Here is a 27,703-nt window from a genome sequence, read left to right on the forward strand (position 1 = left end):
TGGCGTTGAATGCATTGAGTTAGAAGGCAAACCAAACACACACTTCTAGTATTGTACTACATATTCCTCTCAACCAATTTGAAAATAGTTATTCTTTTAAATTTTTGTGTTTTACATTCTATATTTATATATACATTTTTTATCCTGTTTTTATTCATATTTTTTGATTATTGGATTTTTCATTCACGTTTGTTCGTTTTTATTGGATCATTTAAGCGATTTTTATGCTTTGATTTAAAATAACCCCCACGAGTATAGAAAATAATTAAAGATAAATAAATAAAAAAAAAAAAAAAAAAATAGATAATTAATACCGAAAAAGAAAATAGTAAATAAACAACCTAGCCAGCCTTAAGAATAATAGTACATAATTAATTAATCGGCAAACTACGATTTTGTATAGAGGGATTAGGTAATGAACACGCGATCTCGCAGCAGGAACAAACGGAACCGTGAGCAAGCTTTCGACCCAAATAATTCAGTACGAGAAATAGATCTGAAAAGGCACAGAATGGAAGAACAAGGTACGCCAGGCAGCACAGGCGGTCAAATACGCGACCTTTCAAACACCATTATGAATCAGGCAGGTTCGACAGCTGCGGGGACATCTGCAGTAACTAGGATGAATGAAACCAATCAGGGCATTGAGAATACAGTGAGGGCCATAGTCGGTAATGAATTGGAGGACATGCGTAGAACTATGGAGTCTTTAGCAATATCCGTTAGGAATTTGTCCACGATGGTGACCCGAAATCAGGTTCAAACCACTGAACGTCCTTTGCCCACCGCAACAAACGGCGGGTTTGTTAATGGAACTATGGCACAGGGACAACTGGCAGATATACAGGGTTCAGGTATGCCCGTAAATAGGCCAGGTTCCGCAATGCAATCCACGAACGGCAGTGGCCACTATTCAAATTCTATAGCGAATGACCAAATCAAGATTAGAGTGGATAAGTTTGGCATAAATTACGATGGGAATATACAAAGACTTACCATTGAGGAGTTCATATTTCGCCTAGAATGTCTTCAGGCTCAGTACGCTATTCCGTGGGAGGAAGTATTAAGAGACTTTCGTTTGCTAGTTTCCGGTCCGGCTTTGGAATGGTTTTGGCATTCTCAGAAGACTAGATACTTCCAAGAATGGTCCCAATTAAAAGAGGCATTGTTGTGCCAATACAGAACAACGAAATCTGCTTTTGAGGCCATGAGGGACTTAGTTGATAGAAAACAATCTGTTAACGAAACGATAGACAGTTATTTCCACAATATGGCACAGCTACGGGCCAGATTGGTTCAACCGATTAGTGACCTTGACATGGTAAATATCCTGAAGGTAAATGTCAGGGACAGTATCAAACTGATAGTTTACCCAATGTCGATTTCGACTGTGGAAATGCTGCGCACAGAATGTAAGGAGGCGGAAAGAAATTTCCCTAGAAGAGACCCAAGATCCATGCCAGCACCACGCCCTATTAGACAAGTCAACGAGGTATTTTTGGATGACTATGACGGGTTCGAATCAGAGTGCCAGGTTAATTCTTCAGGTGAAGTAGCGGCCATTAGGTTTAACAACCAAAAGCGACCAGGCCAACTAGTTTGTTGGAACTGTAAAGAACCGGGTCACGTTTTCATGGAATGTCCATCGACGGTGAGGTCACTGTTTTGTTATAGGTGTGGTAAACCCGACACCATTACACCGAAGTGCCCAGTTTGCCAACAGGGAAACCACAAGAGGGGCGTAGAGAGGTCAGGGGAACTGCGTCCGTCGGAGAACCCTGGGAATTAGGCAAAGTCAAGATCGTCACTAAAGAGGCACCTACAAGTAATAACAAGATAATGAAGGAAAAGATAATTGAGCTAGAGGATGATTTTAAACCCGGAAACAGACACTTTATACCTTTGGAGATTCGGGAGCAAAATTATAATGAGGTTCGTGCCCGAATATTCGGTCATGATGACAGGCCGAAATCATTGCCTAATCGGATAGTAAAGATAAGACTCAAGACGGCTGAGAGAAGAAAGTACAAACGTTTCCTAGTTGATTCTATACAACGGGCTACACAGAGAAATAAAGATCCACGGGTGTATGCGGAAATTTTGATGAACGGCAAATCAATGAGAGGCCTGTTAGATACAGGGGCTTCCGTAAGCATACTAGGCAAAGGATGCAGAGAACGTGTTGAAGAGTTGCGGGTTGATATAGTGCCCATTTTCAACAACGTTACAACAGCTAGTGGTCATGATTATAGAATTCTTGGAAAGATTGTTTGCAATATTAAATATAATGATGTTTCGAAAGAGATGAGTCTGTATCTTTGTCCAGACTTGGAACAAGAACTATATTTGGGTATCGACTTTTGGCGAAACTTCGAACTTGCCCCAGAGATATTAGGGTGCGCCGAAATAGATTTAAATCAAGTAACCAAGGACTTTGTAGAACCGATGTCAGAGTATAAGTTAAGACCTCATGATCTATCTGAAGAACAGAAGAGAAAGTTGAAAGAAGCCATAGATGAGTTCGATACTTTTGAACAAAAAGGGTTAGGTTGCACCAAACTAGAAAAGCACACCATTAAGCTGGTTAAGGGGGCAGAACCCGTTAAGGATCGTTATTATCCTATATCTCCAGCAGTGCAACAAATAACGTATGAGGAAATCGATAATATGTTGCGATTAAAAGTTATCGAACTGAGCGAGAGCCCATGGAGTAATAGAACAACCATTGTCAGAAAGCCAGGGAAAAACAGATTTTGTCTGGATGCTCGCAAATTGAATAAATTGACAGAGAAAGACGCATATCCTCTTCAAAATATCGATGGAATTCTGAGTAGAATAGACGAAACCTATTTTATCAGCAGCGTCGATTTGAAATTTGCATTCTGGCAGATAGAATTGGATGAAGAGAGTAAAAAGTACACCGCCTTTACAGTAGCCGGACGACCCTTGTACCAATTTCGCGTTATGCCCTTTGGGCTATGTAATGCCGCGCAAAGACTTTGCAGGCTGATGGACAAGGTCATTCCTGGCAGATTGAAAGATAACGTTTTCGTATATTTGGATGATTTGCTCGTGATATCGAGCGATTTTGATGAGCACGTCAGGCTTTTGAAGGAGGTGGCTCAATGTCTGAAGAATGCAGGCCTAACCATTGGATTGAAGAAGTCCCAATTCTGCTTTAGAGAGCTGAAGTATCTGGGATTTATTATTGGTGACGGCATGTTAAGAACGGATCCTGATAAGCTCGAGGCGATAAGAAAAATACCAGTCCCGAAGAATCGAAGAGAAGTGCGAAGTTTTCTGGGTACCGCGGGGTGGTACCGCAGATTTATACGTGATTTTGCCACTATATCCGCGCCGTTAACTGACACCCTTAAAAAGGCGAAGAAGTTCACAATAACAAATGAGGCTATAATAGCTTTTGAAGCACTGAAGAAGGCTCTGACATCCGCACCGGTCTTGAGACATGCCGACTTTACTAGACGCTTCTTCATACAGTGCGATGCTTCTGAATACGGTATTGGAGCCTTCCTATTTCAACTGAATGACCGAGGGGAGGAGCATCCAATTGCGTTCTACTCGCAGAAGCTCAACCAGTGCCAGAGGAATTACAGTGTAACGGAGAAGGAGTGCCTTGCCGCCGTTATGGCCATAAAGAAGTTCAGGCCATACGTTGAATTAATGGACTTCTCCGTCATCACTGATCACGCGAGTCTGCAATGGTTGATGAACCTCAAGGACCTGAGTGGAAGGCTCGCCCGTTGGTCATTGCAGTTGCAAGCTTACCGTTTCAGCATCGAGCATCGAAAAGGCAAGGACAACGTGGTTGCCGATATGCTGTCCAGGATACCGTGTGTGGAGGAGTTGAATCTTGAACAAGTCCTTGATTTCGAGACCCCGGAGTTCGAAAGCGAAGCCTATCAAGATCTGATCAAGACCATAGAGGCTAATGGGGAAAGACTCCCAGATTTAGAAGTCAAAGACGGCCTGGTTTTTAAGAGAATGCGATGTGATGGAAACGAAGAGCTACAAGAATATGATTGGAGGCTGTGGGTACCAGAAGCTCTCACACATGAACTAATACGCAAGGCCCACGATGAACCTACCGCGGCTCATGGCGGAATGACCAAGACACTACATCGCTTAAGACAGACCTTCTATTGGCCGAATATGACCACTCAAGTAAGGCAATACGTGCGCAACTGTGCTACCTGCAAGGAAACAAAATCTATGAATTGTCACACACAACCTACCATAGGCTCTGAGGTGAAGACGGAAAGACCATTCCAGAAGATATATATGGACTTTTTGGGGAAGTACCCCAGGTCCAAGAGTGGCAACGCCTATGTGTTTATTGTTGTGGACCACTTTTCTAAGTTCACTTTCCTCAAAGCTATGCGTGAAGCGACTGCAACTAATGTTGTAAAATTTTTGGTGGAGGAAGTATTCAGGAAATTTGGTGTCCCCGAAACCATCCATAGTGACAATGGGGCCCAATTTGTTTCGAAACGGTTTAAAGAAATGATAAGCTCATACCAGATCAACCACATGCAAACCGCACCCTATGCACCACAATCAAACGCTTCAGAACGGGTTAACCAATCCGTTCTCGCCGCGATAAGGGCTTATTTGGAGAAGGACCACAGGGATTGGGACCTATACCTATCAGAGATAGAGTGTGCTCTGCGGTCCTCGGTTCATGCAGCCACTGGAGTTACCCCGTTTTTTGCTTTGTTCGGTTACCACATGTACTCAAGTGGAGTCAGTTATAAGTTGGCCAGAAAATTAAGGTCACTAACCGAGCACGAGATTTTACAAATGGATAAGACTGATCGCATGACTCTTATACGTGAAAGAATCAAGGAGAACATGCATAAGGCATTTGAGACTAGTTCGAGACGATATAACCAGCGAGCGCGCGTGGTTAAGTTTATCCCAGGTCAGGAGATATACCGCCGTAATTATGTACTTAGTGATTTTGGCAAAAACTTTAATGCTAAATTCTCACGAAAATTCACTAAGTGCAGAATAAGCGGAATGGTGGGGAACAATATGTACGAATTAGAAGATTTACAAGGAAGACCCCTGGGAGTTGCTCATGCCAAAGATCTTAAACCCTGAAGTGACTGTGATACTATATCTACCATGCCATAATAGGTGCAATACTATCTGTGATCTAGAAACCGACTGCGTGCAATATAGGATTAAGTATGTGTTAATGTATTTGTCCTATATGTCCGTGGCTGTCTCTAGTTTAATAGAGGGGCGTAAATGTACGAATATGAATGACTTTACCTTGGCACTTGAAAATTTTTATCCACACCGTATGGTAGCAGAGTTATCAGGATGACCCGGTGTACCTGTTAACAAAGAAACGATATTTCAGAAAGTAACTTCCTTATCATTACTCTCATGCTAATACTTCCCTGAAGCTGAATAGTACGTAGGCCCGGCTAATGAGACGTCAGGGTGTGGGAGTTCCCCACGTTGGAGTACCATCATACCGAATGCCTGCCAACTAGCCTCACGCACACCCGGAATTCGATCGCGGGCTCAGAATCCCCGGTGTTTTGTTGCGGAGGCACCCTAATGAATAGAACTCAATGCTTCTACTCACCCAAAGATTTGAAAGAAGACACGAATGCGAATCGATATGTTATTTTATTGATGACACATAAAGGCAGAGGAAATACATGATGAATAAGATAACGACAAAGATAATGCATTATTTTGGGAAAAGAAAGATCCAGGTAATGGACATGCATTCATTGCCCCAGGTTTTCCATAACGCCCACTGGTCATAGTTGCCTGTCCTGCTTCTGCCAAATAAATATAAACAATTGAGTTACTATTAATGTACAGTGGTATTGCAAGGGTATACTGACCTGTTTATATACGAGGTCACAGAATGTGCGATTTGTACAATTGATGCCTGAGGGCTTATATAGGACGTCTGCTCATCGGGCATGACACGTAGGTTTGTTTTTCTGTAGATGTCTGCCTTGCATTTATTGGCCTGCTGTGGCAAAGGGCGTCACCCCGAATATTATGTATTCGGCCGGATGGAGTAAGTAATGAAGCACATGTCACTGCTTGGGTAAGCTCTGGCCGCCTCTTTGGTCATAATACCAGGACTGGATGATTGCCCAGGACTTACAAGAAAAATTGCCCAAATTATTGTTGGCGCAGTACTATATTTTTTTTTGCCAGGCGATCTATGTTGCGTGCACATTGTCTATCTTTTCTTGTTTTTTTTTTGCAACAAATGCATTTTTCGTTGTAAGGCCAAATGTTAAACGGGTTGGCCAGGTGTGTATGTGTGTGAGTATCCACGCTGTAGATAATTTTTTTTCGTTTGGCGAATTTCAGTTTTTTTTCTGTCCTCTGGCCAATGAGATGTTTGTGTTGTTGGCCAGAGCGTTGCGGGTATGTTTTAATATGAATTACTTTGTTTTTTTTTTGGGGTAATATGATCTACCCATGGTTTTTTCGTTTCTTGTGGTTGTTTTGGATTGGCTATGCTTTTTGGTGTCTGATCGGTATGCGGCTGTGTGTGGAATGGCGTGGGGTTTGTGACAGCTACAGTTTAGGAAGTGGTCAGAAGCGAAATAATTTTACGATAGGCAGAGTTGTATAAAATAGTAGCCACCCATTCATAAATCCCGTAGGACATGGAGAATGACGACAGTGGGATGTCGAACTGGGGAAAAGAAACGGGTGAATTTTAAGAGAAAATGAAAGAGAATTTAGGCGAGAATAGGGGCAAGATATTAGAAATGGCGAATTTACGCTTGGATAGAAAGGGTATAAATATGGGAAAAACGTCAAAAGTTGCCATTTTCAAAGTAACGAAAGTAACGCGACGGGCGAATACACGGTGCAATTTTGATTAAACTTTAAAGTAATAAATGGATAAAGTGAAATAGTTAAATTTTTTCTAATGTTTTGTTTGTTTAGTCACAGATATCCATCATCAGGCTTAAGGAAGTAAATTAAAGATAGTTTAAAGTTTTAAAATCAGTTTTCGCGCGCTTCAATAAAATTGCAATCATTGTGAGTATGGCCAGCAAAACGAGTGGGTAATTGTGGGAAATAATTGTTTTAATTTGATAGGAAGCTATTGACCTCCTGTGGTGTCTAGGAGCTGTATTCTGTTTGGAAATTTTTGTTCCTTTGGAGATATATGGGTGTTGCCCATGTGGGCGACCCAGCATTGTACTCCGGACAACATACCTACATACCTTCCGTGCCAGTGTAAATCCCTCATAAACCACATCCAGAAGTTTACCCTGATTCCCTGGAGTCAAAAGGTAGGAAATAGAAAGTGCGATCCCTGATTAGATCTGTGGGTGTGAAGCACCAGTAACCATAGTACGTCCGATCGTGTGGCCACTCTGTCCTTTTGCTGTCCTATTGGAACGGCTAACATCTCGTAATTGGAAGAGTGAACACAACCTCCGTGCTGTTAAAGACATATGTGCGTGTGTGTGTGCCATTTGCATAAAGCAATGTGGGCAGAGCACTGTAGAGAGCACATTTTTTTTGATTTGAAAAAAAGGAAAGAAAATACCAAGACTTAAAAAATCCTTAAATATTAAAAAAAAAGGAAAAATAACAATACCTAAAAAAAAAAAAAATTTTAATTCTTTATTTTTGGACCCTACTAATTTTATATATTTTTTAAACCATATTTCTTGTCATTTACGTAGTGTTGTTGTTTTAAGTTTGGTGATTTAATTTTTCAGTTTTGTTTTTTTTTAACTTGTTTATGTAAATCATGATTGTTAGGGATTTTACAAAGTGAATAGGACTATGTTTTGATATTGATGGGGACGTGTTTATGAGTGTTTAGCCCCAAATCAAAAATCCACTTAATAGAGCTCTTTTAGGTAGGAAAAAAAAAACGTTAATATTCAAACCCAACATTTGGGGATGGTCTAGAAACTTTGTAGGTCTCCTTTTGTTTTACTTTTTTATGTTTTTCCTTAAATCGACAAATTTTAATTATTTGTATTAGTTTTTTTTTAGTATAAATCATTCAAAAATAAGAATAAAAATGTATATTGAAATGGGAGTATTGAAAACAAATATGTTCTGAGTTATTAATTCATTGAGAGGCAATATGTAGGTACAAAGGAGTGTGGTGAATGTGTGTAAGGGGTTCACAGGAGAGGTTTTTGGGAAAGTCTGTGAATCATGGTAGGGAGGGCAGAGTGTGAGGTCCATCCATCAAAGACCTCATCTCGGCAGACGATATCCCTTTTGTGTTGTTTGATTGTAGTGTCAGTTTGATTTGTTTTACTATGTTTTTTTTTCGTGTTATTCCTCGGGCTAGGTCTTGGCGGGTTAAGAACCGTCCTGAGCCATGGTTGAGTTGCCGGAGGGCCAGTCCTAGTGCTGTATGGGGACATAACAATACAATAAAAGTAAAATTTAATCTTCGAACAAAATAAATTGTAAGTTTTTCGATAAGTGTGACAGGGGTGGTTTATTTAAGGCTCTATCACACTGTATGATCTTGTCTAATGATATGCCACTTTTTATGAATCATTGTTATTTAATTATGTCTCCAAATTGCAATTTACATACGATTCAAAATTTTTGCTATCGCACTAGTATGTGTTTTTGTATGACATAACCTAAAATGTGAACAAAAATTGATTTTTTTACGATAAAATTGTGAGAAAGCCTTTTAAATTATAGAGTTGTGAAAACAATTTAATTTTGAGTTGCTTTCATTTAGTTGAATGCAAAAACAGCTGATTTCTTCATGTTTTTGTCAGAAGGAATAGAGCAACGCTCTAATCGAAGAATGAAAGTGCTATTGTGAAAAATGACTTTCATGTATTATTTTCATTCGTAGCAAACAATGATACAATTAAGAGGTAGCGTCATTAGAACAACAACAAAGTAGGTGTAGAAATTAACTTCGTTTTACAACCTAACTTCTTCAAATATGTTTTATATTTGTATTTTCATCATTATAACACAGTTTTTTGCTTATTTCTTGAATATCGGATCAAATAAAACACCTTTTTAAGATTTTAGAAAAAAATTACAGATGTGTTACCAAGCCTTTGACATTTAGATTTACTACCAAAATAAAAAAAATTGTACTCAGCTGTTCGAATGACCTCATATTATAAATACAGCCTGGTATTACACTGTGTGCAACTTTAACAATACGAAAAATTGACATGTCATTAGAAAGGACCATGTAGTGTGATGGCACCTTTACCCATTATAGCTAGTACCAGGATTCACTGAATAAGGTTAAGCCAAGCGATCAGCCGATATACTTTTTTTTTAATATTTGACAGTACTTGGCATTGAGGATGTCAACTTGTTCTCTTTTTACATTCATTCTTTGTTTACGTTTTCTCCTATATGATGACATTTTCAATCGTCAGATTTGACATCCTTAATGATGTTTATGGGGCCTATCCACTTTATGTTTTTACATGTGACCTAACCTTCTATTAGTGAATCCTGAGCTAGTACCAAGATATATTCATTTAGGGGTAGTGGCAGTTGCCCAACAACAAAATATTGAGTGCACTATCCGTCAAAATCAGTGATAAGTGCAACTCTGATTTTGTGTATGTTACTAGTTAGCACCATTTTTCGTTGTTTGTGTGCGTTGTGGTCCTTAACTATAATACACACACACAACCCAAACTCGTTGACAGATAGTGCACTCCGCGAGAAAAAATTGTACTCAGGTGTTTACGGTACACTATCTGGTAGTTACGTCATGGCTAGTATTATGTTCGTTTTTTACCGTTAAAACCCATGTTTTTGCGACTACTTTATTCAACACTAGACAAATAAAGATGATAAAATAACAATTTTATTTACCATAAGTTACGAAAGAATGTCCTACTGAATGAAATAAACAAGTTAATTTGCTTTAAAATCTATTATCTAATAAGGTAATCCGTGAAAAATATCGCGAAAAGCGAATATAGTACCAGCTTTTAATAGAATTTTCTTGCTAAACATTGGTTCTATATTCGGTTTTCGCGGTGACACTCCATATCAAAAAATGAGAGGAAAATATTGATGAAACGTGTTCGTTTCGCTATAACTTGTTTTTCATCTAGGGGAAATTTACATTTCACGACGGCCAAAAAGACCACAACCACTCTCGCTGTTGGGCTGCATACCTGTAAGCGAAATTTTCGGTAATGGTAACGGTAACGAAAATTTCGTTTTGTATATATCAATGCATTTCCTATGGTAACGAAAATTATGCCAGAGGTGCGTATTGCCCTTAAATAGCAAAAACATGGCTATAGTGTAGTCGATAATCGATTAAAATGTTTTAATGGCATAATGCATAATCGAAAATTTCATCAATCGATTGTCATTCAAGCCGACACACACAAAAACGAACCAATTGTGTGTGAAAAAGTGTGTGAATAATTGCAAAAAAGGAAATAAAATTCATTAAATACAAATAATTTATTTAAAAACTACACACAGTACTTACCTCTTGAAGTATTAACCAGGATAATATATTCTGTGGGTTTCGAGCGTTTCCTCGAAGAGGAGCTTAATATTTTTGCAGAAAAGAGAATACCATCACACATACATGCAAATTCAGAAATAATCATTGTTTAGTGCGAACGATTAAAAAATCTGCAATTTTTGGAACAATTAGAGAGATAGGAATTATTTCGTGGAATAACTAAGGATACGGCAAAATATTGTCTCCGAAGTTGAAGAACGACTGGAAATTTATAAAGGTAGGTTAAATGAAAACCATATTTTTCAACGGAAAACATCTAAAATTCTTAGAATTTTTGTGGATAAAATTGCCGGCTGATTTAATTGTTCTATGTTGCCGGTTTGATGTATTGTATATTTTCTTTAAATTCCATGGTTGCTACTATTAGCCTCAATGCTGGAAAGTTTTCCTTACTACAAACCCGATACATTATCTCAAGACAAAAATGTGTAGAATATATGTTGGTCCCAATCATACACGTGTTTTGCACACCTCAGCTGTTACCGTCCATTGCCTTATAGCAATGTAAAAATGATGCAGTTGTAAAATTGTAAAAGCACCCAACAACATGACTGAGTCTAACCTTTTGAAAAGATTAGGATCGATGATTGTGACGTGAAGACCTTTTATTTCGGGGTTATCTCGCATAGACCATTGATTACGCTGGAGAACTTAAAATTCAATATAAAACGGGTATACTAAAGTTACTAAGTTTAATAACATGTTTGTTTGTATACACAAAAGGAAAGGAATTCATTATAGACTTGACCTGCAACCAGGAACGATAGACAGTAATGATTTATGGCTATAAGGAAGTTCAGATTATGGTGAAACTTCAATGTAAAAAAGCTGATGTGCTTATATTCCAATCGCCTTAATCTTCTGCGTGCCTTCTCCAATTTCTGACATTGGTGGTGGTGGTGGCCATTAGCCATTGGACAATATTTGACTGATACGATGAAGTCGCATTGGTTATAATATTCTGATATATATCCTACAAGCCCGTATTGTATGAGGAATAGATTGTTGACGAGTTGTCGGATCGAGTTCTTAAACTTCCAGATACCAGAAAACAACTCACTATGTTCTTTAATTTTAAGCACCTTGGAATCCCTGTGTAGATGGTTAATATTTGTTATCTGTAGGCAGCCAATGATGGTGTTTATGGCTGCTTTTTGACAGATCTGGAGATTTTTCCATTGTGTACGGGCCAATCCTGCCGTCCACCTTGGCGCTGCATAATTCACTACTGGTCGGCAAGTCGTTATAAGTGTTTAGTAACGTTTCTCGTCCATACCCTAAGTGCAGCCTTATGTTTCTTTTTCTTAACTTATCACATATTTCAGATGCATGGGCTGACGACTATAAGAGGCTGTCGAGGGTAACCTCTAGGATTTTTGGGTGATTTACTGTCGGCATTCTTTGCATCGATCCGCTATGATATCAGTTATGGTATGATGACTACATCATACCATAACTATTATCTTCAAGCCAGAGTTTAGACAGCTAGAGGTTAAACAGGAGCGGGGATAGAACACTCCTGGGGAATTTATTGTTTAACTCTGTGGGGCTTCGTGTTTTTAAACTCTACCTATGACTGGTCGCCAGTAATACATAGTGTTTAGTACATGTATTTCATAGTCAACCTCTTAATCATGTTGGGGAGATCAGACTCGATGATGTCATTAAAGAAGTTTGAGTGACTGACCGTATCAAATGATTTCGAAAGATCGAAAGCCACAAGAACGGTTCGTTCATAAGGCTTTTTCTGTTTCAGGCCGTACCTGACGTGTGTGGTGATAGCTGTAAAAGCCGTTGTCTTGCTGTGTATCTTCTTAAACCCATACTGGTGTTATGCTGGAGGAAAGGACGAATTTAAATCGGGTACGAGCAGCGACACAAGTATCTTTGTGACTGGGCGTAGAAGATAGATCGGCCTGCATGACGTTTGCTCGTTCTTGTTTTGATATGCTACTACTAATAAGGAACAGGTGAAAACTTCTAACATGTTAAAGAGTCCTGTCCGATTCAAATTTAAACTCAACGATAAGAGACTCCGAATGGCGTTCCGCAGTGCGAAGTTTTTGCATGGCTGCCATACCAAATGGTCGCGGCGATCGGTCTTTTGGACCGGAACAAGCTTGCTCACCTACATGAGCTTGACGAGGATCGTCATCTCCAAATGAGAATGTGGCTTACAGACATTGTTAGAATATAAACGTTATACAGTTCATTCTTGTTGTCGCTCGATCTGGCAGCTATAGTCTGCCGCTCAAAGAAGTCTGTTTGTTTGTTCCATGTTGACTCGAAAACGACTGATACTATTTTCTTGAAACTTTCGTAGATTGTGTTGGATGATCTGAACAGGATGATATATACATTTTTTAATTAAATAATTAAAATTTTATAACTTTTAACTTATTCACGACGAAAGGACAGAAAACTACCTACGAATAGAGGGGCCTTAGACAAATTTTTCGAGGTGTTCCAAACGGAATGACTAGATTAGTATACCCCATCCTATGGTGGTGGGTATAAAAAGGAAATATTTGCATATTAAGCAAGAAATTGGTGCTTTTCCATCTTCAGCAATTTTTTAGATGCTACAAAAAAAATTTTTCGCCCTTTTTCTAACAAATTTTTGTGAGTGTAGTATGAGATGGCCCCTTTTCAGACAAAAATTTGTCGAGGAATGGGTTAGTTAAGAAACAATGGGGAAAGCAATGAGAGCTTTCCATTAAAATTTGAGCTCAATGAAAAGCAATCTTTTATACAAAGCCAAATACACACTATGTGATGTAAGATGACGCCTTTGATTAAAAAATTATTGCATGAAAAAATACCCATACATTTTGTCAACATTTAATAGGGGAAAAACTAAACAAATTTGCAAATGACCAATAAGGGGCAAAACCTTAGTAAGCATAAGGGCAGATCCAAAAAAAGGTTACTAACCAAAAAATTTTCAAATAAATCCAAATAAATTTTTTGTTCGACACCTCGATTCGAGTGTCCTTTCAAGTAAAACAAATTATACATTTTACAATACACTGAAACAAAATTTTGCAAATTATCACGGAGTAACCTGTCACAAAAAATTTATTTAAAAACTTAACATTTTATTTCAATAATAGCAACATTAAGAATGATTGCAATATTACTATTGACCAAGTTAGTGGGGTGCTAGGGGGGCAAAAAAAATGTTTTCATTTGTAATAATTTTTAAATGCCTTAATTCACTATGATTAGGTTAAAGAAATTTTTTTCGCATAAAAAAAAACCCAAATTACAAACGAAACACGCAGTATTCGCCCATTCGTTGTTGTTGTTGTAGCAGTGTGTTGTACTCAGGTAGAAGCCCTTGCCGATGAAGGACTTCATCGGGTCAATCCGGTACGTACAACAGGCTGCCATGGGATTGATTCATCCATGTTACAAATGAGTGGAAACATCTGCATGGAAAAGTAATTTCAAGGGATGGGAACATCTAATTAAGAACAATGAAGATTCTCTATCGAATATTAAGGTACAGACTAATCAATGAAAGCTTTCCTCAAGTGTTGAGTCCGATAATAAGGGACCTACTTTTTTGTTCGATGGTTGCTACCGATTTGTAAAAAACTTTACTTCGTTGAAGAACTCACTAAAATCGTTTGGATTAGCGAAGGTATAAATAACACCGCTGAAATTTCTTTTCTAATGTTTTTGCCAGGATTCGGATATGCGAACCTCAGCGCCACGGTGACCCACTCCTCATTCGTATTTGAATATTTAACGCCAAATTTATACTAAGACCAAATCACATTTTTGGATACCAGAACCTGACCCAAGCACTTCATACGAGTTTTTCTTTTATTTAGATAAAATAATTGATAATAAACAAGTGCAATCGCATTAACTCTGGACTTTGGGTGCCCACCAGAGGACAGATAGATACCATTCGCTTTTATAACGAATTTCATTCAAAAATAGCAAGTAATGTTGTTGCTTTCAAATGCATTAGTTTTTTCATGATTGCTTTTTTATGGATTTTTTTAAATTGCCTTTTTATGCATTTTTTTTAAATGAAAGCTGACACACTAAAAATGAGATATAATTCGCACCATTCGCTCTGTATTTGTTAACATTTTGGTGTGGTGAGAAACGTAGTAAGAAATTATAGGAAAAATTAAAACTCCCTTACCCCCCCCCAACAGCACCGTCAAAAATCAGGAGTGAACCGATCGGGACAATATGGAACTTAAATGAAAGGTATTTGAAAGTAAATTACGAATATGAAACTAAAATATGTGTCCAATTATCTGGGTGGTGCTCTAACGCCTAAAATCACCCCAAATCGGTTAACTGACCATTCATGACAACGTGGGGGTCAAGATATGTATATTTTAAGTAGAATGCAAACCTAACATACAAACCTACACAATTTGAAATTTTCGCAGATTCTGTAAGTTGGTCTGGAAGGAGCAATAGGCTATATAATTTGTTGATATCGGAAGGACACGGACCCTCTCCTAAAACCCCCTTACAACAAAAGACACCCTTGAATAGGAAATTTTTGACCATGGTAATATTGGGTTCAAGGGAAAGGTATTTAGAAGTACGAACAAATACCTGGGTGTCCGCCGCACTCCCAAAACACCCCCAAACAGCACATACCGAACATGGCAATATATAACATGTTCTACTTTGAAATACATTTGTTTCGAGAACCATATTGCCAAGATCGATACATTTGTCCGTATTGTGGGGTGTTTTGTTGCCATTTAGGCGAAATTGAGGGATAAATGTGATTTTTAGGTGCCCAAAATCTTAAACCGGAAAATCCATCTATATATATGATATCATCTCACGGTAGCGCTCCTCATACACAGTTACGTTACGATTCGCATCATCTTTGAAGAAGTACAGTCCAATGCTGCCTGCCTGCAGCCCATAAACCACACCAAACTGTGACTTTTTCTGGATGCATTGGTAGCTCTTGCAATGCATATGGCTGATATTAACACCAAAATCGACAATTCTGCTTATTTATGTACCCATTGCGCCAGAAATGAGTTTCATTAAACTGAATACATTAAACTGACAATAAAATGGAAGAAGTGCGCGACGAATTTTCTTAACAGAGCACTCATTTTCATAATAAAATTCAATAATTTGCAAGCACTGTTCGTTTATAAGACGATTCATGGTTAAATTATAGACCAAACTGAAGATATTTGACAGTGAAACAAAACACGAAAAGTGCGCGAACTGTTTAAACCAGTGTTTAAATCACCCTTTTTGTGAAGTTAATTTGTTTTTCGCCTATTACCATATTTCCTTGATTAAAAACAGAATAATTTTAAAATTTTTTATAAGTAACATTTCGATTAAGGAAATCAACAAGCAACAATAAGGTCCCATGGCAATAACCTAGCAAAATATATGGAGTAAGATGAAAAAGGGCTCGTTAGGCACTGGTATCCATTTAAGGGTTAAATTAAAATAAACTTGTCTCATATACGGCTACAAAATGTATTAATCATAAACATTATATTAAAAGTGGTGAAAATCTGCCCTTATACAATTTCGACTATTTATTTTGAATGTTTGAATCATAAATGTGTTTCTTTTATATTTTTAATATTTTCTTCTTAACCCTTTTTTTATCTATTTTTTTATCCATTTAGCTTGTATACTCTGTGTTTTATACGTTTAATGACTTATACTATGAAAAATGTACGCATCTTTCTTTTGCATTAAAGATGATTTGACTATTTTACGTTTACTACAATTCCGTTTTGTCCGAGGGGCCGCAGTGATTGCCAATGCATGATATTTTCACTGTGGCAATGTTGTTATTGGCCGCCTTGTGTCATCATCATCTGATGTTCTGTTATTTGCTTTAGATTCTATGCTCTTCTTCTTCAATGCTGTGAGGTCTAATCATCTTTTCTGTCATTCGATTTCTTCTTTTTTCGGCTGTGATGACCACGACCATATGATTTGTATGAAATATCTCTTTTTTTATATTATTTTCTTCAAATGTTTATACTGTGTACACAAATAATTAATAAAATATGTGTTGTTAACGGAACAAAAATAACAGTGTTCTCTTCGCCACAATTCAACGCACAACGACTTGGCCAAACACATTGGTGTCTCTATAGATGACGTTTGTTTTTCTTCGATTCCCACTTAACCCTGAAATTAAAAACTTAGTAAACTTATAGATTATAGCCAGGACAAAACAATCTGACGGTCATACTAGAAAGTCATCGCTTTGCTATTCCAACTCTTTAGAAGTGCAAAAACTATTTCAATTCACTTTGCTACAATATACAGCCCAAATGAATGTGATGGTGTAATGTTGTGAAACGTAACCAAAAGAAGTTACAAAATCAGTGTCAGTGCTTTTCAACTCCTTTAGGTTCAAGTCAGTTAGACGAATAACAATCATCGGCCTGAAACACGAAATAAAAAATAAGCATTCTGTAATGTTATTGATCTATATTTGAGTTTTGTTTATATTTTGTAAACAAATTCGTTGGAAGCATAGTCCATACATAAGTGTCTTTGTGGACTTTACTGGATGTGGGTAGCTTATGCATACTATTGATGCACGGTGTGGCGTTTGCTGTGACCCCAATTTTTATTTTCGTACTATTTTCTTGCTGCTGTGTTCTACACACTGAATGTTCCTTAGAGTGATTCTTAAAGCGTTGCCGGTTTGTATTCACATAAATAAGATTTTACAGCTAATATAAATTAATTTACAATTTTAATTAACGTACATAGGTTTAATAAGAAAAATGAAACATTTCCTTAGCTTCATGGTTTTAAACTTTTTTGGGTGTAATAAAGAGGATATATGAGATTTTTAATCTATTTCGAAATGACCTCTAAATTTTTTCTAAAGACAAAATTTCAATTCAAATTTTTTCTAAAGACAAAATTTCAATTCAAATTTTTTCTAAAGACAAAATTTCAATGAAATTTTTTCTAAAGACAAAATTTCAATGAAATTTTTTCTAAAGACAAAATTTCAATGAAATTTTTTCTAAAGACAAAATTTCAATGAAATTTTTTCTAAAGACAAAATTTCAATGAAATTTTTTCTAAAGACAAAATTTCAATGAAATTTTTTCTAAAGACAAAATTTCAATGAAATTTTTTCTAAAGACAAAATTTCAATGAAATTTTTTCTAAAGACAAAATTTCAATGAAATTTTTTCTAAAGACAAAATTTCAATGAAATTTTTTCTAAAGACAAAATTTCAATGAAATTTTTTCTAAAGACAAAATTTCAATGAAATTTTTTCTAAAGACAAAATTTCAATGAAATTTTTTCTAAAGACAAAATTTCAATGAAATTTTTTCTAAAGACAAAATTCCAATGAAATTTTTTCTAAAGACAAAATTTCAATGAAATTTTTTCTAAAGACAAAATTTCAATGAAATTTTTTCTAAAGACAAAATTTCAATGAAATTTTTTCTAAAGACAAAATTTCAATGAAATTTTTTCTAAAGACAAAATTTCAATGAAATTTTTTCTAAAGACAAAATTTCAATGAAATTTTTTCTAAAGACAAAATTTCAATGAAATTTTTTCTAAAGACAAAATTTCAATGAAATTTTTTCTAAAGACAAAATTTCAATGAAATTTTTCCTAAAGACAAAATTTCAATGAAATTTTTTCTAAAGACAAAATTTCAATGAAATTTTTCCTAAAGACAAAATTTCAATGAAATTTTTTCTAAAGACAAAATTTCAATGAAATTTTTTCTAACGACAAAATTTCAATGAAATTTTTTCTAAAGACAAAATTTCAATGAAATTTTTTCTAAAGACAAAATTTCAATGAAATTTTTTCTAAAGACAAAATTTCAATGAAATTTTTTCTAAAGACAAAATTTCAATGAAATTTTTTCTAAAGACAAAATTTCAATGAAATTTTTTCTAAAGACAAAATTTCAATGAAATTTTTTCTAAAGACAAAATTTCAATGAAATTTTTTCTAAAGACAAAATTTCAATGAAATTTTTTCTAAAGACAAAATTTCAATGAAATTTTTTCTAAAGACAAAATTTCAATGAAATTTTTTTTAAAGACAAAATTTCAATGAAATATTTTCTAAAGACAAAATTTCAATGAAATTTTTTCTAAAGACAAAATTTCAATGAAATTTTTTCTAAAGACAAAATTTTAATGAAATTTTTTCTAAAGACAAAATTTCAATGAAATTTTTTCTAAAGACAAAATTTCAATGAAATTTTTTCTAAGGACAAAATTTCAATGAAATTTTTTCTAAAGACAATATTTCAATAATTTCAATGAAATTTTTTCTAAAGACAAAATTTCAATGAAATTTTTTCTAAAGACAAAATTTCAATGAAATTTTTTCTAAAGACAAAATTTCAATGAAATTTTTTCTAAAGACAAAATTTCAATGATATTTTTTCTAAAGACAAAATTTCAATGAAATTTTTTCTAAAGACAAAATTTCAATGAAAATTTTTCTAAAGACAAAATTTCAATGAAATTTTTTCTAAAGACAAAATTTCAATGAAATTTTTTCTAAAGACAAAATTTCAATGAAATTTTTTCTAAAGACAAAATTTCAATGAAATTTTTTCTAAAGACAAAATTTCATTGATTTTTTCTAAAGACAAAATTTCAATGAAATTTTTTCTAAAGACAAAATTTCAATGAAATTTTTTCTAAAGACAAAATTTCAATGAAATTATTTTTAAAGACAAAATTTTATTGAAATTTTTTCTCAAGACAAAATTTTTTTTCGCTAAACATGTCCTGTATGTTTTTTAAGGTTGAGGCGACCCCAGTCTCTTGGGATTAAATTTTTATATCAAATTTGTATTCTACTCTTAAATACCCTTGATTTGATACCCATGTTGACTCAATCGGTACACAAGTCCTTTTGGAGATTTTATGGGGTTGTGGCTAGCCCCAGACACATGGGAGAAGATTGTTATACTGTAGTCTTAAATACCTTTCATTTGACCCCAAAGTTTTACACCAATGTCGTGTTTTGAAAATGGGGCTAAGGGGGAGGGTCCGCCTCCAATTCGGGTATCAAAAACTGAAGAGCACTATTTTCACCGCGGGCGAAACTCCACATTCTCTGAAAATATCTGAAAATCGGTTCAGCAGGTTTTTGAATCTATAGACGCACCATTTTCTCTTTAAATTGATTTCTGATTACTATTGGAGTTAGGAAAAAGGTATCCTAATGTAATTTCGATTGGCATAAAGTAGACGAATGAAACTTGTTAAGAAAAAAGTTATAAGGTCAAGTTTTGGGGGAAAATTGGCTTGTCAAATGTCAGGACTAGATATCAATAATAAATTCCTCGGATGTTGAATGGATGAAACTTGGAGTTTATTTTTTCTTTGAAACGCTGTGGCGTATATAGTTTTAAATCGTTTATGTAATGTATTGTTTTCTCTTCATTCAGCTTTTATGATAGTAGACAATAATATGCGTGAAAAGTAATCTTCTTTAAGGTATCCATTAAATAGTACTTACTAGCTCAAAATGAGCTGTCGTTTTAGAGTGACTTTGCCCATTGTATAAAAATGTCTGGTTTATTTTCAGTGCTGCAAAAAGAAAGACATGAGTGCATCCAATAAATTTTTATCCTCTGATAATAGTTTGCGTCATGATAAAATCGCCATTTTAGATGCTGGTGCTCAATATGGAAAGGTATCGTATTCTGCTTTACCATTCGAACAGAAAACTTGTCAATGTATTGGAAACTTTTTACACTCATTCGTAGGTGATTGATCGCAAGGTACGCGAATTGTTGGTTGAATCAGATATCTTGCCATTGGAGACCTCGGCGGTTACCATTAAAACGCATGGTTATCGCGGCATAATTATATCCGGAGGTCCCAACTCCGTATATGCCGAAGATGCACCCTGCTATGATCCAGATATTTTTAAGTTAAAAATACCCGTCTTGGGTATTTGTTATGGCATGCAATTGATTAATAAGGAATTTGGTGGAACTGTACTCAAGAAGAATATACGCGAGGATGGTCAGCAGACGATAGAGATTGAAACATCATGTCCTTTGTTTAAGTAAGTTTGTATGTCTTATCTTCGCCGAGCGAAGAGTTGTCTGTTCTTTGTCGAATAACCGAATAGCCGAATTTGTGAAAATTTTGCCTGTTTGTGTGTATGTCTTATATTATGTGTGCGAAATTGTCCTAATGTTTGGAACATTACGAAGGAAAAGAAGGCGTTTGTTTTTACAAGTCTAAATAAATGTCGATACAATCCTTCAAGATAAATTCTTTTTACAAACCATGAACATTTCAGTGATGTCGAGTTATACACATTGGGCTACACTTGGTTTGACAGTTGTCAGTTTTACCGTAACGTTATTGTCCAAAGTCATAGGTAAAACTGACGATTATTTATGCGGAGCACAAGAAGGCATTTGCTTTCAAAGCCTTATAAAATCCTCCTAAATCAAAAGTTTGCTTTTTTTAAACATGCCATAAATAACCCTTACTTGTTGAAACTTTCATATCGGACTAGACGTGGGTTGACAACTGATATCATTTTATTACTTCATATTCTAATATGATATTATTTTCCATTTCAGTCATTTGGAGCGCACGCAAACAGTTCTCCTTACACATGGTGACAGTGTTGAACGCGTAGGAGATAAACTTAAGGTTGGTGGTCGTTCATCGAGTAATATTGTCACTGCCGTCTACAATGAAGCTCTAAGAATATATGGTGTACAATTTCATCCCGAGGTAGATTTAACAATTTCCGGCAAACAGATATTCACAAACTTTCTCTTCGACATCTGTGGCTTAACACCAAATTTTACAATGGGCAGTCGCAAGGAGGAATGTATAAAATACATCAAAGAGAAAGTTGGCAACAACAAAGTTTTGGTAAGCTTATCTCTAAATTCAAAGTAAAATTGGTTAATTTACTTACTCATGGTCACTGAACAGTTGCTTGTTAGTGGTGGCGTAGATTCTACCGTTTGTGCGGCCTTATTGCGACATGCCTTGCATCCCATTCAAATAATTGCCGTACATGTCGATAATGGTTTTATGCGTAAAGATGAAAGCGAAAAAGTAGAGAAGTCTTTGCGCGATATAGGCATTGACTTAATAGTACGCAAAGAGGCCTACACTTTTCTCAAAGGCACCACACAAATCAAACGTCCTGGGCAATTTTCTATTGTGGAAACGCCTATGTTGTGTCAAACCATTAATCCCGAGGAGAAGCGTAAAATTATTGGTGACATTTTTGTGAAAATAACAAATGACATTGTAGCAGAAATGAAATTGAAACCGGAAGAAGTGATGCTTGCCCAGGGTACTTTAAGGCCTGATTTAATTGAGTCTGCATCGAATATGGTTAGCAAAAATGCCGAAACAATTAAAACGCACCACAATGACACGGACCTAATAAGGTTTGGTTTGTAAATATTTCTTTTTTGATCAAATAAAAACAGTCAAACATTGTACTTATCTTTAGAGAACTTCGCAATGCCGGTCGGGTTGTGGAGCCACTGAGTGATTTTCACAAAGATGAAGTGAGAGAATTAGGCAATGACTTGGGTTTGCCCTCTGAACTGGTTGAGAGACAACCATTCCCCGGTCCAGGATTGGCCATACGTATATTGTGTGCCGAAGAAGCTTTCATTGAAAAAGATTATTCGGAAACGCAAGTAAATAAGCGTTATACTAATATTTCTTTTATGATTTTCTTGCTATTCCTTTTATGATTATGTTTCTTTATATCTCAAGGTAATTGCCCGCGTTATTGTGGATTATAAAAAAAAATTGGAGAAAAATCATGCTTTAATAAATCGTGTCACAGGCGCCACTTCCGAAATGGAGCAAAGAGAACTTATACGCATTTCTTCAGATTCTCAAGTTCAAGCCACTGTTCTGCCTATACGTTCCGTAGGAGTGCAGGGTAAAAACACATTTTCTTGAAGTAATTGTTTTTCTTTTTAATTTATTGTTTCATTATTTGTTGTGCAGGAGATAAACGTACCTACAGCTATGTTGTAGCCCTCTCCAGCTCAAGTTATCCCAATTGGGATGATTTATTATTTTTAGCTAAACTAATACCTCGTATTCTGCATAATGTCAACCGAGTATGTTATATTTTTGGCGAACCTGTCCAATACCAAATTACCGATATAACCCATACTACGCTAAATAATTATGTAATCAAACAACTGAGGCAGGCCGATGCTATAGCAAATGAAGTGAGTATTATTAAAAGAAAAAAGTTAATTTACATGATTTTTATCACCTATCGAACGAACATAGATCAATTTTATTTATTGAGTTGTGGAAAAATGTTGATGTTTACACCAGCGATGCAACATTTACCCTTCCTATTTTCAAAATATAATCTCCTTTTGTACTCTACACCATAGCAGCAATGGAAATCTTTGCCTAAAATGTCAAAAGTTGTAAATTTTGTTCTAAATGGCAATTACTCCTCCATTCACACAACATTATAACGAATAGGTTTGGAGTCGGAGTGGTTAATGTCGTATTAAATTCATAGTCGCGTTCGGCCTTTGGAGCCTCCACACTAGAGGCGTGCACATGAGTTGTGAATCGCGCGTAATTCAAGTGATTCTTGAATAAAATCCCGCCCGGGTGGGCGGGATTAATAAAAATTAATAAATGTGAATGAAATCATAAAATAGGAATGTGAATAAAATCCATATCCAATCACGTGATTGAATTTAAATTCCTCGTGCGTGAATGAATGAAATCACGCTCATAACACTAATCACGACTGTATAAAAATGAAAAGAGCAAATAACTGGTTGTTGTTGGTTGTTGAATAGTGTTTTTTTCGTGTTTCGTGATCAATGTCGGAGGTAGCGCGTGAGTGAAATTTTTGTTTCGTGAGTTTGGGTGAACGTGAGTAGAATTAAAAAAGCCGTGTGTGAGCAAAATTTTTCTCGTGAGCGTACATATCTCTTCTCCATACCATGGTTTGAGAGAGGCGCATGCAAAAATTCTGTTTTTCGTATTTTTCGACCGTAAACCGTGATTTTTTCGTGAGTTGTGAATTTTATCGTGAGTCGTGATTTTCTCGTGAGTCGTGATTTTTTCCGCAGTCGTGAGAACAGCGTGAGCCTGCGTGAGAAAATGTTTCGTCAGTCAGTCAACATGAATAGCTAGAGCCTGTCCGTGATTAAATTTTCTGTTGTTGTTGTACCCACATTTGTCCGTCTCGTGAGTGAAACATTTATAATGTAAAAATGCAAATTTTGCCCATGAATATTCCACTAAGAAACAGGGACGAACTTCTCACATGTCAATGAGTGCAGTCCGATTCAAGTTTTTAAGCTCAATAACAAGGGGCCTCCTTTTTATAGCCGAGTCCGAACGGCGTGCCGCAGTGCGACAACTCTTTGGAGAGTAATGTACACATTTCTAACTCTTCTAGCCAAATTATACAAACAAGCAGATGCATACGCCATATCATATGACTCAGCTACGGTCTCAAAAATGTTTTCTGTCAACCCTTCACTTCTAAATGCGAATTTGCCCATGAAGGAACAGGGACAAACTTCCCACATATCAATGAGTGCTGTGCGTTTCAGGTTTTAAGCTCAATCATAAGGGATTCTTAGCTTGACGGCAGAGTGCGGTCGAGAAGCAGTGCGATACTAAATATAATAGTTCATGCTATTTCAATGCTATAATGTGACATAGTGCGTGCGATAGAGAGAAAAACATCACCGGTTTAAGTTGTAGAGTGGTGTTTATTTACTCAATATGGATTCGGATCAATAATTTTTCTTGTTGCAGAATATTTTCAATGCTTTTTTTAAGAGAAAGAAAAGAGTTCATGGAACTAGCAAAAGTCGAGGAAATAATGAGGAATTCCATAATTTGTACTCTGTACTTAGAAATCACCCGGAGAAATTTTTTAATGATACCAGGATTCCAGTAAATACCTTTGATTATATTTAGACGAAAATACCCGAGTAAAAAAGAACAGGCCTAATTTCATAAAAATCCCAATACTGCCGCTCTGAAAAACTAATCATAACTGAGGTAAACTTTGATTGAATGGAATATTATTTATACATTAAATAAAATTATCCACATGAATTCACAAATATTAGACAGAAAATGATCAAAACCTTTGAAATGTCAAAAAATGCAAAAGAATGAAGCCAATACAGCTCAATAACGGTAAAATCTAAAAATAAACAAAATAAATTATACAGAGGCGAGCGAGTTCTTGTTATAAGCCATTTTACAACACGCTTTATCGCTTGCACTAGCGCGGTCTCGCTTATAGCATAGCATTTACTCTGACCACATTTGCGCTATAGCATAACAAAACACTCGCAGAGATTAATAGCACCGTCTAGCGCCATATCATAGCAACGCTTCTCGCTCGCACTCTGTTATTCTCAAACCAACAGTTTCGAAAAATGTTCTCTACATATCCTTAGCATATTCTTTGTTCCTAGTTCTTCATGGCAAAATGTGTTTTTAAACATCAGTCGTGAGATTGTCGCGAGTTCTGATTTTCACGTGAGTCGTGAGAGTCTCTTGATTGTCTCATTAGTCTTGCGTGAGTAAAATTTTTATTTCGCGAGCGTGCTTGAACCTTAGTCGACATAAAGTCGTGCGTGAGTACATATTTTTATTGTGAACGTCAATGAAGGTGTATGAAAAATCAATCACGTCTCTAGTGCGAATGTTGTCAAAGTAAAACGATACCCTCTTAACGAAGAAAGAAAAATAGGCTTTTATAATTCATATTTTCTTACTACTTACTTGACTTAAAGAGAGCCCTGTTCAAATTCAGATGTGTGCTTTACTACTTGCTCAAGTTGGAATGGTTGTAAAGCACCAAGATCCATTTGACATCTCCTTCTGATGATTTTTCTTGGTTGAAAATGAAATCGCGATAATGGAAACCAGCACAATACACTTTTTGCTGACTTTTAAAATGTTTTTCTTTGAATAGAAAGCATTAAACAATGGTATAAAGCCGGACAAGATCCTGCAATGGAATCTCAATAAGATTTTAAGACCAAAAAAGAAAGCGCAAACAGACAATTCATGTTTATTTAAATTATTTTTGAAAAATATCACTCATTTCTTACAGATAATAATGCAAGCTGGTCTTTATCGTAAAATATCTCAAATGCCTGTTGTTCTTATACCCGTACATTTCGACCGAGATCCCATTAACAGAACACCATCATGTAGTCGATCAGTTGTTTTGCGACCATTCATAACCAGCGACTTTATGACTGGGGTGCCGGCTATTCCAGGTTCAGAACAACTGCCATTACAAGTAAGATAATCCGCGTAATATTACACCATCTAATTTTCTGGATATTAATAATGAGTGATGCATTATTTACAGGTTTTGCACAGTATGGTCCAAGAAATTTCTAAAATCGATGGAATCTCCCGGGTCCTATATGATTTGACATCAAAACCTCCAGGGACTACAGAATGGGAATGATTAAATAAATGAAGCTTGTATTACAATCTTGTTGCCGCCAACACCACCAACGTCAACGCAACTACAGCAACATTATCAATCATATAATCGCAAGAAAATCTCTAGCATTTTAAAGCGGTTCATTCTATTGTCTCTCCTTGAAGGAAGTTGTGAATGTTATTGAATTGAACACATGTGAAAGAATTAGTAGCGTTTATATGTATTCATTTGCATATTATTCTAACATTTCTAACTAATTAGTTATAAACTTTGTAAAGAAATATAGAGATGGGAATGTCATGTAAGAGTCTGTGCACTTCCGTTTTCATTAAAATCCAAGAAATCTATTAGTAATGAAAAATCTTTATTTCAAACCCCTAAATGTCGCATTTACTTCAAAGAAACAACAAAGAATGATGTTTAACCATTGTGTAATTCAGGTGACAATATTATACAAAAGAAAGAGTAAGAAAATTCAAGCCATGGTCTGATTTATTCGGTAGCCATTTTAGAGTAACATACATGATGTATAGAAATCTTGCAAAGAAGTAACACACATTGGTCTCCTAAATCTTTTTCAGAGAAGTTTTCGTATTTGTTTAAGTTTTCAAATAGTTTCATGATGTTGATCATTATCCCATGCGGCATTCAATGTTTTTTTTTTATTAATTCTTAAACAACAAGCGTAGTTACCTTTTTATAATTATTTTCCTTTTTGTATTAAGCTCTACACTTTTTGTAACTTAAAACCTATAATCTAAAAAAAAGATAAAATAAAAGTCTGTTACAATTTAAACGACTATGGCCGAAATTGAAATATTGAGAATGTATCAAAATTTAAGAGCAAAACAGAATGAAAAATATTACACTCACAAAACAAAAAGTAACTAAACTAACTCTATTATTATTCATATAAATGTGAAACACAAACCCCTAAAAGCAAAATTGTTATACAAGCATAATAACGTCTATAAACGAAGGAGGATACATTAACATAAATATAGTAATAAATAATAATAATAATAATATTTATGTATATTACTATTATATATACCGATATTATTAATGGATACATGAAAAAAAAAACAACAAAAGTATATATATATATATTAAAAATATATTAAAAAGTTTTCCGAAAAAATTATTAATATCGAAATGAAACATAACAAATATGACAATTAAAATGATGCAGAATGGCGTCTGTCTTTATTCGATGGTGAAAACTATACACGGAGTAAACTGATATATGTGCTGCATTTTAAACAAATGAAACAAAATTAAATTAAATAAAAAAAATCGAAGCCTCATAATAAGTATATTTTTAAAAAATACATAACTAAGAGAAAAGCATAATAAAATCAATAAAATTCTTGGAATTTAAATGTTGCGGTCTTCTTTTCAATTTGGGTAAAGTTTTTTATTGAGGTGCGTGTTTGTGAATGCATTACTGGGGCCTAATTCTCGCATCCGCAATCGACTACATGCTGTCTAAGCAATACCTTTTGGGCTGTTATCGCAGAGACCATCCAAATCATCATCATGTGGATAGATATCCTCCGCCCAGAAGCCTTAAGGTAGATCTACAAGATCTAGAGCGTGAGGTTCAGCGCTACAAGAAAGAACCTCTACATCAAGCGGCATATCGAGCAGGTTTAGACAACATTCATGCAGATGCGGTAAATGGCTACCGGGTGAATGTAGTCATTGGAGAA

General features: G+C 35.6%; 1 protein-coding gene across 2 annotated transcripts; it reads left to right on the forward strand.

Annotated features, from left to right (window-relative positions):
- Nucleotides 1-10,373: 10,373 nt before the first annotated feature.
- LOC106082311 (GMP synthase [glutamine-hydrolyzing]) lies at nt 10,374-27,373 on the forward strand. 2 transcript variants are annotated; one of them, XM_013244749.2, is made up of 10 exons: nt 10,374-10,748; nt 20,106-20,213; nt 20,287-20,591; nt 21,121-21,421; nt 21,485-21,951; nt 22,017-22,209; nt 22,289-22,460; nt 22,529-22,758; nt 25,647-25,838; nt 25,911-27,373. In XM_013244749.2, the coding sequence occupies exons 2-10, from the start codon at nt 20,124-20,126 to the stop codon at nt 26,010-26,012; spliced, it is 2,052 nt and encodes a 683-aa protein (XP_013100203.1). In that variant the 5' UTR covers nt 10,374-10,748; nt 20,106-20,123; the 3' UTR covers nt 26,013-27,373. The 2 variants fall into 2 exon arrangements, with proteins under 2 accessions (XP_013100203.1, XP_013100202.1); XM_013244748.2 differs by lacking the exon at nt 10,374-10,748 and adding an exon at nt 16,588-17,217.
- The last annotated feature ends 330 nt before the right edge of the window (nt 27,374-27,703 follow it).

This window comes from Stomoxys calcitrans, chromosome 3, assembly GCF_963082655.1.
Source record: "Stomoxys calcitrans chromosome 3, idStoCalc2.1, whole genome shotgun sequence".
In the NCBI taxonomy this organism is placed as follows: domain Eukaryota; kingdom Metazoa; phylum Arthropoda; class Insecta; order Diptera; family Muscidae; genus Stomoxys; species Stomoxys calcitrans.